Source organism: Natrix helvetica (genome assembly GCF_964273705.1).
Source record: "Natrix helvetica genome assembly, chromosome: 5".
NCBI lineage: Eukaryota > Metazoa > Chordata > Lepidosauria > Squamata > Natricidae > Natrix > Natrix helvetica.
Genome location: NC_138551.1, coordinates 6,014,998 through 6,029,298, shown reverse-complemented (window position 1 = coordinate 6,029,298; position 14,301 = coordinate 6,014,998). Strand labels below are relative to the sequence as shown.

Below are 14,301 nucleotides of genomic sequence, written 5' to 3'. Positions count from 1 at the left end.
CAAGTAGATTAAAAATGTTGGACCCTCAAACCTGAAGAAAAAAACAACAACTAGGATGAGGGGCTGTACTAGCCTATCTATTAAGTCAAAAGGTATGGATTTTTTTTGCATAATTAGGGAAAATTCAGTGGTTATATACATCAAGGTTTTCTGTGTCATTGACAATCCAGATTTTCCATTTTTCTAATAGACTAACAGTCTATTTTGTAATAGACTCCTGTTTTCTTTTTCTGAAGGATATGCTATTGTTGAGTATCCTAACTGGACAGACAGGGATTGCATTTTCAAGTGCAGGAGCAGATAGTAGAGCCACCTTAAACTTATATTGCTTTTGTATTAATTGTTATGAGCCATTCTTTCTTTTTGATCCTTGATGGTTCAGGTATTGTGTTTTCAAATGGCCACACCTGGTTGCAGCAAAGGCGATTGAGTGTTGTTACCATGAGGAAGCTAGGCCTGGGGAAAAAAGGCCTGGAATCCCAAATACAAACCGAGGTCGAGAGATTTTTGGAGGACCTTGGACATACAAAAGGTATGTGTAAACCCAAGTGATGTTGGCACGTGTCTAAGTCTGGATGTTTTGTTCACTGGTTTATGGCTATTCATTCATTAAGCACCTTATAGGGCCGTGATGACGAACCTATGACACACGTGCCACAGGCGGCACACAGAGCCCTCTCTGCGAGCACACAAGCCTTCGCCCCAACTCAGCTCCCCCGCGCATGTGCCTCCTGCCAGCCAGCTGATTTTCACGTCTCTCCTGCGCATGTGGGAGATGCACGCGCATACACAGGGCAGCAGGATGTTCATGTGTGTATTCATGGGGTTCTTGAGGGTTCATGGGATCATGCACGGGGGAGCACGGGGAATGCGGCACAGCCCCCTGTGGCCCATTTTTGCTCACAGGAGGCTGAACATTTGGGCCTAGTAGGCCCAGGAGGCCTACTAGGCCCAAAATGGAGCACAGAGGGTCATGCCCGCATGCGTGGGGGCGGGGTCGCATGGGGGGGTCGTATACACATACATGAGGGTAGGGGGACAAGGGTAGGGGGAATACAGAGGGGTCATGCACACATGCATAGGGAGGTGGGGCCTGTGGGGAGGGGGTTTCACACGCACATTGCATTATGGGTGTGAACACTTTCAGCACACGACAACAACGTTAGCCCTCACTGTTAAAGATACTTCAAACATTTTTCAAGATTTTATTCTGACTCCCTAAAGACACTTTATGTGCACCTTAATTTCAGTAACGCCAAAATATTATTTCATTGCGGTTTTTTTTATTTCATTGTATTTAACTGAGCATGAGGCATGAGGTAGTTCAAGGAATTTCATATGGAGTTGGTTGTCATGGGTGCTGCTACATTTTTCTCCCAATTATGTTGGGTCTACCGGTGCTCACTAGGTTTTTACTCTCAACATCACTTATTTATCTTTAATAAGCTCTATCAAACAATCTCGTTTTTACTAATAACAAGAGAATCAGAATTAATGTGAATGTTTTATGTTATCAGGACAGCCGTTTGACCCCTCACTGTACATTACACATTGTGTTGCCCATGTGATCTGCACCGTAGTTTTTGGACGGAGCTTTTCCACTGAAGACAAGGAGTTTCTGAAATTGCTGGAAGCCATGCGAGTTTTTGAAAAATTTTTAGTCAGCTTCTCCCATCTTGTGAGTATTACACATCTTCTCCTTCTGCTCTTACAAATTTGTTTTGTAATCCAACTAATCACTTTGTCTAAGAAATAAAGCAAAAGAAATATCTCTGCATTGATAAGGAGATCTTTAAAGGCTCGTCATTCATTCCTGGTCAAAAAGAAATCCCATTAATCGTAATCAGAAACCACAAGCCCACTTTAAATCCCAGAAAAGTTTACTTTTCTGATTTTTAATCCCATTAAAAATACCCCATAATGAAGAAAAGGAAGAGGGAAGGGAAGAAGAGAGAGATAGGAGAGGGGGCAGGAGGGGGGAGAGGAGGAAAGAAATGAGGAGTGGAAAGGGGGAGAGAGAGGAGTAGGAGAAAGGAAGGCGAAGTAGAGAAGGGAAGGATGACAGAGGGAAGAAAGGAGGTAGGGAGGCGGAGGAGAGAGGGATAAGAAAGTGAAGGCACAAATATAGTGTATGGAGAGCAGAAGAGCCAATAACTGGTTTTTGGTTTTTTGGGGGGGAGTTAATGGTAAGATGAATTGATGTAAAGGTTTAATAATACAATATGATGTGGCTATGTAATAGTATACATGTGATTATATGCTACGAAAATGAAAAATAAAACCAATGGTTCTACAAATAATGATCATCATTCTCTTCTATACTTGCTATATTTACTGTTTCTATTTTGCATCACAATTCTTTAAAAATATCTCAAATATAGAAATCTAATGTCTATCAATCAGGTCAACAATCTAATATCTAATAGCTGTAAAATAAAAAAACCCTGTTAACTAGCAGACCACAGAAATATGCTAATCTTCCAAACTCTCCAAAGTCCGTTGTTATGTTAAACTCACAGAAACTCACAGAACAGCTTCCAATATCTTGTAAATGTATCCAAAACATTATCTCTAAACACTGCAGTTACTTTAACCATGTCTGTCAAGTCAATCAGTTCCAACTGATCATCTTTCGTCCATTTTGTAATTTCTGTTATAATTAAATTTAATGCACGGAGATAAAAGAAATGTAAAAATTAGTAATGAAAGAGTGGACTTGGAAAAGATGAATTGATGGAGATGTTGAAATTAACTATTTTGATTATTTTAATAATTCTTTTAGATTTTTTTTTGAATTAGAGATTATTTTAATCTTGTTTGATAATGATGGGTAGGTATTTATTAATTGATCATTGACCAGATAATTAGATTTATTTAAGGTTATAGAAATCGTATATTGTTGTAGAACTTGTATATGCTGTTAAACTTAGATATTAATTATATGGTGTTTAAATTAGAGTAAGAACATACTTTTTTATATATTTGCATCTATACTGAGTAAAATTGGAAGTCTTTATATTTCTTTGTTTATCCCTTTCTCCCTTTTTCTTTTTCTTCTTGGTTTTTAATTTTTTTCCTTTTAATTCCCTTTTCTTTTGTTATTTTGTATTTTACCTTTTTTAAATTTAATGAAGTTGCATTAACAATAATATTCAAAACAGCTTCAGTCTCTACTTTATCCAATAAAATCTGTTGTTTTTCTATATTCTTTATTGTAGTATTAAATAATGTTGTATATTGTATGTAATTTATCAATATATTGTACCCAAACGTGCTTAATTTCATCTATAATCAAATAGTATTATTCCACTGTACTAATTTTTAGCTTTCTCTGATTCCCTCTAGTCAACCTTTCAAAATCTTTTCTTGTCATGTTTAATTTCTAATCAATTAAATTTTCCCAAGGGAGGATTTTTTACAATTAATTTCAAAATCTTCATATATAATATTCTTTCTAAAATTGTAAAACCCTCCACAGCAGATGTTCTTTCAAGTACATCTAACTGTTTAAAATCAACATTCTAGTTCCCCTTTTGTTTTTGTTTTTAATCCCTATATTTACATAGAACTTTTTTCAACCATGGTAGAAGGAGATTCTCCTGAAAAAATAAAACTTGCTCTTTGGAAGGTTCTTAACTTCTAGAAAATAAATAATAAAGAGTTTCTTAAAGTAGACAGGCAATAGATGAACCCAATGTCTTTTTGACAGTGCTGAATTATGGCTATACTTGTTGGGTAATCCTTGCCCTCTCCTTAATTTGGAAAGCAGTTCTGTAGAGCCAATTCATTCACTGGCTCCTTTTTTCACCACAGTTTTCTGCAAAAGTGGAACCGTGTTCACTCCACCATTGCTGTTTCCCTGGAAATTCTATATACTTATGTACTCAGTTGCTAACTTTGTTAAGAACCAAGAGAATCGATGTCCTTCATGAATTGTCTGTGTCTTCCTTTATCCAAAACTTGATATGGTTAGAATTGAGGAATGATTTCAGATATATAGCAGGTGATGAGGCTGGGGTGGTAATTTATGAGAATCAACTTATGGTCCCTGTGACCTTCTGGTCTTGTAATAGAATTTATTTTTTCTTTCTGATAGATTTATGAAACGTTCCCATTTATCATGAAATATCTCCCAGGGTCTCACCAGAAAGCCCTTTCTGCTGCAGAGTTTATCATTAATTTTGCAAAGAAGGAGATTGTACAGCATAAGGAAAACCAGAATCTGCACGATCCACAGGATTTCATTGATTTTTATCTATTTCAAATGGAGAAAGTAAGTGTCTATTTTTTATTTAATTCTTATGTAGAGCGTTACAACATTTGAAAAATCTGGAAAAAATGATATCTGGAAAAACAACAGGATAGAGACCAATCATAGCTCTGGGAAAATGATGTCCCACAGGGGAGCAGCCACCTTACAGAAGTCCTTTCTAGTGATCCTATCAGATGTACATCCCTAATAGATGGGACCCACAACATATTCTGCCTTCCTGTCCTGGTGGACTGGGTGGATGTAACTGGGGAGAAGAGGGCCTTCAAATAACCTGGCCCCATGTCATATACAGTTTTAAAGGTGATCACCAGAATCTGGAATTGTATCCACCAGGAGACTGGCTGTCAGCCTCTCTTTCACTATTTGCTTTCGGCTGCCATTGAAACGGGGATGAGGGGGGCTGGTATTTGGGAGGGGAAGCTTTAGTACAGGAGAGATTGTAAAAGGGGAGATTTGATCTCACTGTCTACTGCGCATGCTGGAGATTAGTGCTTGGTGTCGGTCAAGGCCAACCGTCCTGCATACCAACCTGATGATGCTCCTTGAAGATGGAAGTCACATGACACCTAAGGGATTCGCAGATTGGACACTGGGATGAGGGTTACCAGGGGAAGGGGGTTTGGTCACATATTGATATGTATGATTTTGCACGCTTTTGCCTCAGATCTTGCTTTGCTTAGCTGCTATCTTTTCATAACCAGTAAAAGTACTCTTAATTCTGCAAAATGGAGTTAAGTGGTTTCTTTCTTGGTTGCTGAGGGAGGCCGGCTTAACACTGGCAGCCACAAAACTGCTCCCACAAAAAAAGTGGAACATGATTAAGTCTGGACATGTGCAAAATTGTGAAGAATGCTGCATTCTGAACGAACTGAAGCTTCTGGATACTCTTTAAGTAATAACCCCATATAAAGCACATGACAATAGTTCACACAGGAGATGACTAGGGCATAGGTGGCTATGAGAACATCATGTTGGTGAATGAATGGGTGTAACCGGCACACAATTCATAGTATGTATGATGTGGCAATAGTGCTTGATGGAGGAATCTGGAGCATCTATAGCATCTATAAAATATCATTGGGGTTTCTGAACAATCAGAAACCTGTTGTTGGAGTGGGTACTTTTCATCATGAAGTAATATTGCCAGCAATCTCACCCCTGCCGTAATTGCTTATATAGATCATGGATGTCAAACTCAAGGCCACCCTGGAAACAGCAAAGGACCGGTCCATGGTGCTTCTGCCAGCAAAAACGGAGCTCATGAGGGTCGCGCATGCCCACCAAGCTCCGTTATTTCTGGAAGGAAGTTGCAGGAGGCCATCGCAGCCGAAAACGGAGCTTGGGAACCCGTTTTTGCTGGCAGAGGGCTCAGGCCACCACAGGCACCGCCAACATGAGTGATGTTGAGATGGCCAAACTCACGCTGGCCACACCCACCCCAGCTTCTTGAGGTCAAACAAATCCTGATGTGGCCCTTAATGAAATCAAGTTTGACACCCAGGTATAATTAGTATTACCACAGTTGGTTTAACTGTAGTAGAAATGATAAACATACAATTATTTCACAACCAGAAGAGATCAGCAGTTGTTCCTGATGACTGATCAAAAATATGGTTGATGTGCCAGCCCCACTAGGTGTAGCAAAACAGAAAGCCACTGCACAGGAGAGTTAAAACACCTTTTGTTGAGATTAGTTATAACAACAAAGTCTTGATTGCGAGTCTGATTGTGATGAACCTTCTGTTCCTTCTATTCCAACCAATCAGAGGTGTCTTCCAGAGCCACTTTCAAATATAATTTCTTTTTTCCTGCAATTCCCATGACTCCAAGGGCAGCTTGCACCGTTTTGTCATTTCTTTGGATTAGGGAAAGGTGAACCATGACATCTAAATTGTTCCAAATATTTAGTTCCATTGAAGTCATCAAAATAGGATGCATATTTCACAAATACATCTCACTTTTACATTCCCTTTCTCTAGCCTGGTTCCATCCCAATGGTTTTGATTACAGCTTCAGTCACCGTGCAGAAAAATGAATCATGAAGTAGAAAAGTGAAGCCCTAGGTTTGGGGAAGAAGTGGTAACAATAGGAAAATGTCTACAAATGACATTTCACCTTTCTCACTGTTAACCATAGAGCAAGAATGATCCAGATTCTACCTTTGATGAAGACAACTTGGCTCATTGCATTGCTGACCTCTTTATCGCTGGGACAGACACGACTAGTGGTACTCTGCAATGGGCATTGCTACTCATGGCAAATCATCTGGATATCCAAGGTGACAGTAAAATATGATTTTTAGTGGGGAAGTGCAGTTCTTCTATGAAGTCACACTATACAAAATATTGATGTATGTATATTCTTGGGGTGTACAGACACTTCCTGATCCAATTTCAGGGTTATATCCACCCTCCAGAAATGCTTGACTTCTCCTACCAGAGTAGTATGTTCCAACTGAAAATGGAATGCCATTCTTGTTAAGAGAATTGTTATTTTTTTTCATCCTCCTCTAAACCAAATAACTGAATGGATAATAAATCAGTCAATCAAGGGGTTGGCTTTGACAATTGAAGATAAAGGAAAAGAATACAAACTTAGCAGCTTTTTCACTTATTTTTAAAGGGGGGGGGGAAATCATATCCTGGTCCTATTAGACCTCTCGGCGGCTTTTGATACCATCGACCATGGTATCCTGCTGCGCCGGCTGGAGGGGTTGGGGGTCCGGGGCACCGTTTTGCGGTGGTTCGGCTCCTACCTTTCTGACTGGACGCAGCGTGTGTTGGCAGGAGAAGAGAGGTCGACCCTACGCCCCCTTACTTGTGGGGTGCCACAGGGGTCGGTCCTCTCTCCACTCCTCTTCAACACATATATGAAGCCGCTGGGTGAGATCATCCGTGGTTTCGGGGTGGGATACCATCTGTACGCTGATGATACTCAGCTGTACTTTTCCACCCCGAACCACCCCAAAGAGGCCATCGAAGTGATGTCCCGGTGTGTGGAAGCCGTACGGATCTGGATGGATGACAACCGACTCAAGCTCAACCCCTCCAAGACGGAGTGGCTGTGGGTACCAGCTCCCCGGTTCAGCCAATTAATTCCATCATTGGCCATTGGGGGCATTCAACTTGCCCCCGTGGAGCGGGTGCGCAATTTGGGCGTCCTCCTGGATGCCCGGCTGTCCATGGATGACCATGTGACAGCCGTGGCAAGGGGGGCGTTTCACCAGGTACTAGCTAAATAGAGCTTGTTCCTTTCTCTGTTCCTTACACCCTTAATTATTAGTCTCTTTACCATTGAAACTCGCTCCCATCTGCCCTCTTTAGGTTGCTGCACACAGAAGTGAACACAATGTTCCAGGAGGGAAATCCCACACAATGTTCCAGATGTGCTTGCTTGAGTGATTTGGATCACAGATGTGATCCTCCAGGGCTTGTGTTCAATGAATCTCCCAATAGATGTAGGGAATAATAGGAGATCTCTAGAAATAGTGGCCTCCCAGTGTTCTTTGGCTTGTCTTCTCAGCTTTAATGCTTCCTGAAGTCTCAGTTGTTCTGGGGCTGATGATATGGTGAAGTTGCACCCTATCTGTTAGGCTGCAGTTTGCCCCTGGGCTTATCACATATTCGGCAATGCTATTGTGGCTGTGAGAGAGAAAATGCAATCCTCATTTCTGCAAGGTTTGTTTCCCCTCTAATTTACCTACAAAGTTCCAGGAGAAATAATCCCTGATACAGATAATTGAATTTGAATAGATTAGTTATGCTGGTTACAATGATCTAGGACAGAATTCCTTGTTTTTAAAGGGACAATGTTATACATTCTCTTGAATATGTAAAAGAAATCTGAAAGACAAGCAGCCCAGGATCTTATGACATCCTTGTACTACTGCTTGCATAAGAATTAAAAATACTGGCAGATGAGATTGCAAAAATAAAACAAAACAAACAGGGACACCCAATCCAGAGAATGTATTGCTGGCTTGTTGTTTTTGCACACTAATTTTCAGTGTTCCATCAATGAGTGCTAATAGCTTTTTGTTGCTGTCAGGATTTTATATTCCAGCTTATTTTTTATTCAGAATCTCTTTTAGGGCAATTGCATGAAATAATTCTGGCAGAAAAATATACCTCCACATTCATCTTTCTTCTTTTCTGAGATAAAAGAATACAGAATAACTGAGTTGTAGTCTAACTCTCATCTTTTTTTTTTTCAGATAAGGTCCACAAGGAGATTAAAGATGTTTTGAGTTCATCTCACTCCATCTGTTACGGAGATCGGAAGAATCTGCCCTACACCAATGCTGTGCTTCACGAGATCATGAGAAGCAAATACATCTCATTATTTGGATTACCAAGACAATGTACAAAGGATATTTACCTCCGTGGGTTTCTCATTCCTAAGGTGTGAATTTTTCTGAATTCCGAGATTTGCATTCTAAGAGCTGGATTTACATATGAGAACCCTGTTGATCTTCACTCTATGCTAAAAGGTGGTTAGCCTACTAATAGGTGAAGTGAATTAAGCTGACAGAGTATGATCACTCAAAGTCACCCACCTAAGTGACTAGAAGACACAGTCTCCTGGTTTCTAGAACAACGCCATAACCTCTTTACCAGTGGTTCCCAACGTGGGGCCCATGCAATTTGATTTTTAGTAGGGGCAATTTGAACCTTGTTTAAACCAAGTTAATGGCCTTTTAGGCTTCCTCCATGTGAGTAGAGTTCACTTTTTGAGTAAAGGAAGAATTATATGTCACGGGGAGGGATCAGGATTTTAGAGATACTTAGATGGGGCATGGCCAAAAAAAGGTTGGGAACCACTGCTCTACACCAATTTGGCTCCCTTTCATTGAAGAATGCTCAAATGCTGGTGAAATGCACACCTAATACTCCTTGGCAAACTTCTGGCTTATGATACTAGACCCACTTGCATCCTAAAGCTGTCTTCCAGTAGCTCACCTGGAAAGCTTTAATATGTTATTTTCTTTGTTAAATGTTTTAGCCTCTTCTTCTGTAGCCTTTTTCCATTTACCTGATTCAGTGACTGACATCCATTCACATCTATCGCTCTTCCACTTGTTCCCTCTTAGTAATATGGAACCGAATTCATGGTGGAAACCATTGCTTTAGCCTCACTTTCCCCTTCTGATTATTATCCCTGGCTGAGGTCAGGGTATGAATGAGGGTTACTTTTTAAGCATAGGGTCTCTAGTTGCCATTCAATCGGAAATGGGGAACAGCATCCTACCACTCCAAGTTAAGTACTCTCCCTTTGGCCAAAATAAACCATTCTATATTTTTCAATAGTTTGCTGTTCTGATCCCCCTCTCCATGCCTGTGAACAAGCCAAAACACAGGCTTGGCTGGTTGCCACTGTTTAATTGCAGATAACAAACCTTTTGGCCAAAGACCCAGATAATTCAGAATACAAGAAAAACAAACCAGATATTCAGACACGGCTCTAAGACATCGACTTTCTTCACTGCTAATTGCGAACGGTTGTTTCCTGCAAATGTCCCCTCCCAATGCCTAATCTATAATCTCTCTTGGGAGGGGCCAATCTACAACCACCTGTGCTAATTATCGTCTGTGAGGCTGCCTACGAAGCTGCTGCTTTCGTTTCTCAGCCCTTCTTACTCTCGCATCAGGGACTGACTGCCTTTGATCTTCCCCACTGCTCCATGCCTCAGGCGCCTCCTGGTGGCCAACCAGCCCCTCTGGTCCCTGCTCTGAATCTGCAACCTGCACAGGGTCTTCCACATCATCCAGGGCAGACTCAAATGATCCCTCACTATCTGAGTCCATCATCAGCTGAACCAGATCCTGCTGGGCTACAACAGTTTGCATACTACCATCCAGGATCCTGTACCTCATTTACTATTGCAACTATCAAACCATTGGTGCTTCCTGCTTTTACAACTGAGTTGATTCACTTTTCTTTTGGCACACATGCATAAGCTTTAGAATTGTCCATCTTTATTTCTCACAGTCTGGGCTTCTTTCCAGAATGTAGCTCGTCAGATGTTGCATTAATGCATTGATTGAAAGCCTATTCTGCATTCCTACAATCACCTCTCTTAACTGCTTCTCCCAGTGGTGGGTTTCTGCCGGTTTGCACCGGATCAGGTGAACCGGATGGTCAATGAACCCGGAAATAAGTTCTTGCCCCGCCCCTGCCACTCACTCGCTCGATCGCTCGCCCCGCCCATCCAGAAGCCGCTCCATTACTCGCTCCCCCCACCCATCTGCACTATCCTAGCCCCGCCCACCACTCACTGATTGGCTATCTCACCAATCGCCTCTCCCGCCTCTAACAACCCTATCTAAACCCACTTACCTTTTTTCCTGTTTGGTGCTCTATTGCTGCCTGCCGACTCCAAGAAGGTAAGTAGCTCCAACTAAGCAGGGGGCGGGGGGGCTGCCGTGGCCCTGCATTATAAGTGAGTCCAGTGACCTTTTGCGGCCTTGCAAGAATCCCCGGCTCGCTTATAGCGCAGGGCCGCCAGAAAGCACGGGGGTGGGGGTGGCGGCTGGAGCTTACGCAGCGTGGCCGGCCCAAGTTCGGGGCCCTTCCAAGGCCTTGCCGTTTTTTGCATCAGGGCGTGCTGCAAGAGAGAGGGAGTAAAGACCTTTTCCGGATTGTTGGTGGTGGAGGTGTGGGCCCCGTGCTCACTAAAGCAAGTCCAGGGAAGTCCTTTGCGCCAGCTGGAAAAGGTCTTCACTCCCCCCCCCCCTTGCAGCATGCCCCGATGCAAAAAATGGCGAGATCAGCGCACTTGGGGCTGCTGCTGCGATGTCCAGGGAGGCTAAACCAAGCCGCGCGCCTCTCCCAGCCACTTTCGTAGCTTCCCGGAGTGCCAAGAACCTTCGCGCTCTTCTCCGTGCTCTTCTTGGCTCCTCGCGACAGCAATAGACAGCAATAGACATCCAGAAAACAATATGATATAAATAGACGATCTCAGCTTGTCTAGATGTTTTCATTTCATTCTTTCATTTTAGGGAGCTATGATTTTACCAGACTTGCGCTCTGTTCTCCTTGATTCTGAACAATGGGAAACACCTGAAAAATTCAACCCCAATCATTTTCTGGACAAAGAAGGAAACTTTGTCACAAAAGAAGCATTCATGCCCTTTGGAGCAGGTAACGTGCAGGATTTCTCTTGCTTGTAAGGAAAGAGTTTGGAACTCTCTCAAAATGTTCATTTGAAAATGCAGATTAAAGAGCAAAATTAGATTTACTCTATATCTTCTGGGCATTTGAACAATGGTAAAAATTAAGAAACTTTTTTCCACAATAGGTAATTGGATCAATGGAGAGGGGGGTTAGTGTACCATGAAAACTGTAAGAAATGTTTAATGATGCAAATCCCCATGATGTCAGATTAACCTCGGTTAAACTCAATATTGTATACAGCTATATTAGCTCTAGTCAGTGAGTTGTGTGGTGAGACCTTGAGGTTACCTAATTCTTATTTCTCCTGAGAGGAGGCAAAAGTCCCAGAGAGGTTCTCCAAAGAATGAGACCCCACTACTCTGTGTCTTCCTCCACCCGCATCCATAGAGCCCGTGGCAGGGTTAAAAATTATTAGAAATAAATGGGGTTGGGATCTTCCAAGGACAGTGACTCAGAAGATGAGTTGAGTTAGAGGAAAACTCCAACAAAGAGTTAGAGAAAACAGCTCAAATCTCACAGGTAAAATCTATCCCTGAATCCTGTTGGAGGGTAGAATGAATTGGAGGGGAGGATGGCAGTCACTGGGGATAAAAAGAGTTCTGCAAATCACTTCGGAAAATATCTGAGTCACTATTTTCTAGGGACCCTAATCTATCCATCTGCCCTTTATGAACTTACTAGACACTTCCTTAAATGTAGCCACTACTTTTCATTGCCTAGTACAGTGGCGGGCAACCTTTTTTTTCAACTGAGCCAAATCTCGCCAAAACCACGATTGAAATTTACTTTGAGAGCCACATTTTTAAAACCGAAAATACATAGGATGGTACACTGTTTTTAGTTTCAATAAGTTTTTATTGATAATATTCTGCATGCAAGTATCCACATAGGTCGGGAGGATACAAATAACACAACTAATAAAACAAAAACTTTAGAACGATATTATTTATCGATAACGTTAAATTCCGTAAAATTTGCCTTACAATGTAGAGAAAATTACATCCTGACATTGACTGACAAAGTCACAACCACTAATGTGAACATTGGCCTTGCATTTCCTTGGATAGTTTGAGTAAGTCAGGTTTGTATGTTGTTGTTTTTAATTTCATCTCTCTCTCCCACTTTCTTTCTTTTTTTCTTTTTCTTTCTCTCTCTCTCTCTGGCTCTTTGTCTCTCTCTCCCTCCCTCCCCCATCTCTGTCACTCTGTGTGTGTGTGTGTCTGTCTGTCTCTGTCTCTCCCTCTGTCTCTCTCCCCTCCCTTCCTCTCTCTCTGTCACTCTGTGTATGTGGGTGTGTCTGTCTCTCACTCATTCACTTAATCACTCACTCTGTGTGTGTCTCTCTGTCTGTCTATCTTTCTCTCCCTCCCTCCCCCTCTCTGTCTGTCTCTGTCTGTGTGTGTGTGTCTGTCTGTCTGTCAGTCTCTCTCTGATTCCCTCCCTCCCTCCCTCTCTCTGTTCCTCTCTCTGTCTTTCTCTCACACACACACACACACACACACACACACACACACTGTGGTCACCTTGTTGAGTGTTCCAATCACATTTGAAACACTCAACAACTGGCCTGCATTTATGGTATTTTGCAGCATTCTGCAGTCATAGGACCAAAATTGGTTGTCACTCACCCGGGCTTTTGCAGAAGCTTCCCTCCGAAGCCCGAGAGGAGGGAGGGGAGCGGGCACCCGGCACACAGAAGAGCCACATTAAAGAGTGTAAAGAGCCGCATGTGGCTCCCGAGCCGCGGGTTGCCCACCACTGGCCTAGTATATCGAAATTCTACAATGTATTGGAAAAGAGATTTGTGAAAAATAAAAACTGGTGCAGATGTTGAAGCACATTAGAAGCTGGATAAAGATTTCTTCCTCTTTCTTGAGACTGAAGTGCTAGTCTCAAGTTAGGGATTCCTCCTGACATGATATGGAAGAAGAGTCAGATGCTACTCAGCCTAAGCCAGGCCTCTTTCACTAATGAGTAAATGGAAAAAGGGAGCAAAAATGATTAGTAGAATGGATTTCTACTCATCATTCCCCACAGGTGTCTCCCATCAATATCCAGTCTCCACAATTAGAAATAGAAGCTTGGATTAGTTAAGCCTTTGCTCTGAACTGGTACATCTTTTCTTTGTTTATTTCATGAAATTTATTCTAACTACCCATTCCATGGACTCTATTACTGTTATTTGGTAGGGGTTACGGAGCGAAGGAATATTTGGTGGAGCATATTGCTCCATCAATATGAACTACATTTTTTTAGATTGTTGCTGAATAGACACTGATTGGGGCACAAAGGACAGGTGTACGTATGTATACGTATTACTACTACTAATGTTCTGTTTTTATTTCATTTTCACCATAGGTGCTCGGATCTGCTTGGGGGAACTCTTTACAAGGATTGAGTTCTTCATTATGATCACCAGCCTGCTGAGGAAGTTTAGGCTGCAGCCCCCAGAAGGAGTGGAGAAGCTTAGTGAAAAATCCATCATAGGAGTGACTGTGTATCCTACTCCTTACAAGATCTGCGTTGTTCCTCGCTCTGCTACATCAGAGTAGGGAAGAACAACAGAATGGTTCGTTTATTTACTTTCGCACATCTTACTATATTTTTCTATTTCAACCAATTGTCAGACCACTATTGAAAAGTGTACAGTTTGAAACAATTGTTCTCATTAAGACCAATTTTGGAATTGGGACTGGAAGCAAACTGTATTCTGTAAAGGTGAGAAAATATTGACATGATAGTTTTTAAAAATATAGAATTAAGAGGGAGCGTTGGGTTGCTATTCAATTGAATCCTCTTTAGATAAATATGCACTATATAATGTTATTTTATACTTTTTTTAAAAAAAGAAATTT

The 14,301-nt window shown here is 41.7% G+C and overlaps 1 protein-coding gene across 1 annotated transcript; it reads left to right on the top strand.

Annotated features, from left to right (window-relative positions):
- Nucleotides 1-441: 441 nt before the first annotated feature.
- LOC309393794 (cytochrome P450 2J2-like) lies at nt 442-13,998 on the top strand (the record flags this gene model as incomplete). The annotated part of the gene is made up of 7 exons (XM_081956291.1): nt 442-532; nt 1,518-1,678; nt 4,097-4,273; nt 6,410-6,551; nt 8,487-8,674; nt 11,272-11,413; nt 13,805-13,998. The coding sequence occupies 7 exons, from the start codon at nt 442-444 to the stop codon at nt 13,996-13,998; spliced, it is 1,095 nt and encodes a 364-aa protein (XP_081812417.1).
- Nucleotides 13,999-14,301: the final 303 nt, after the last annotated feature.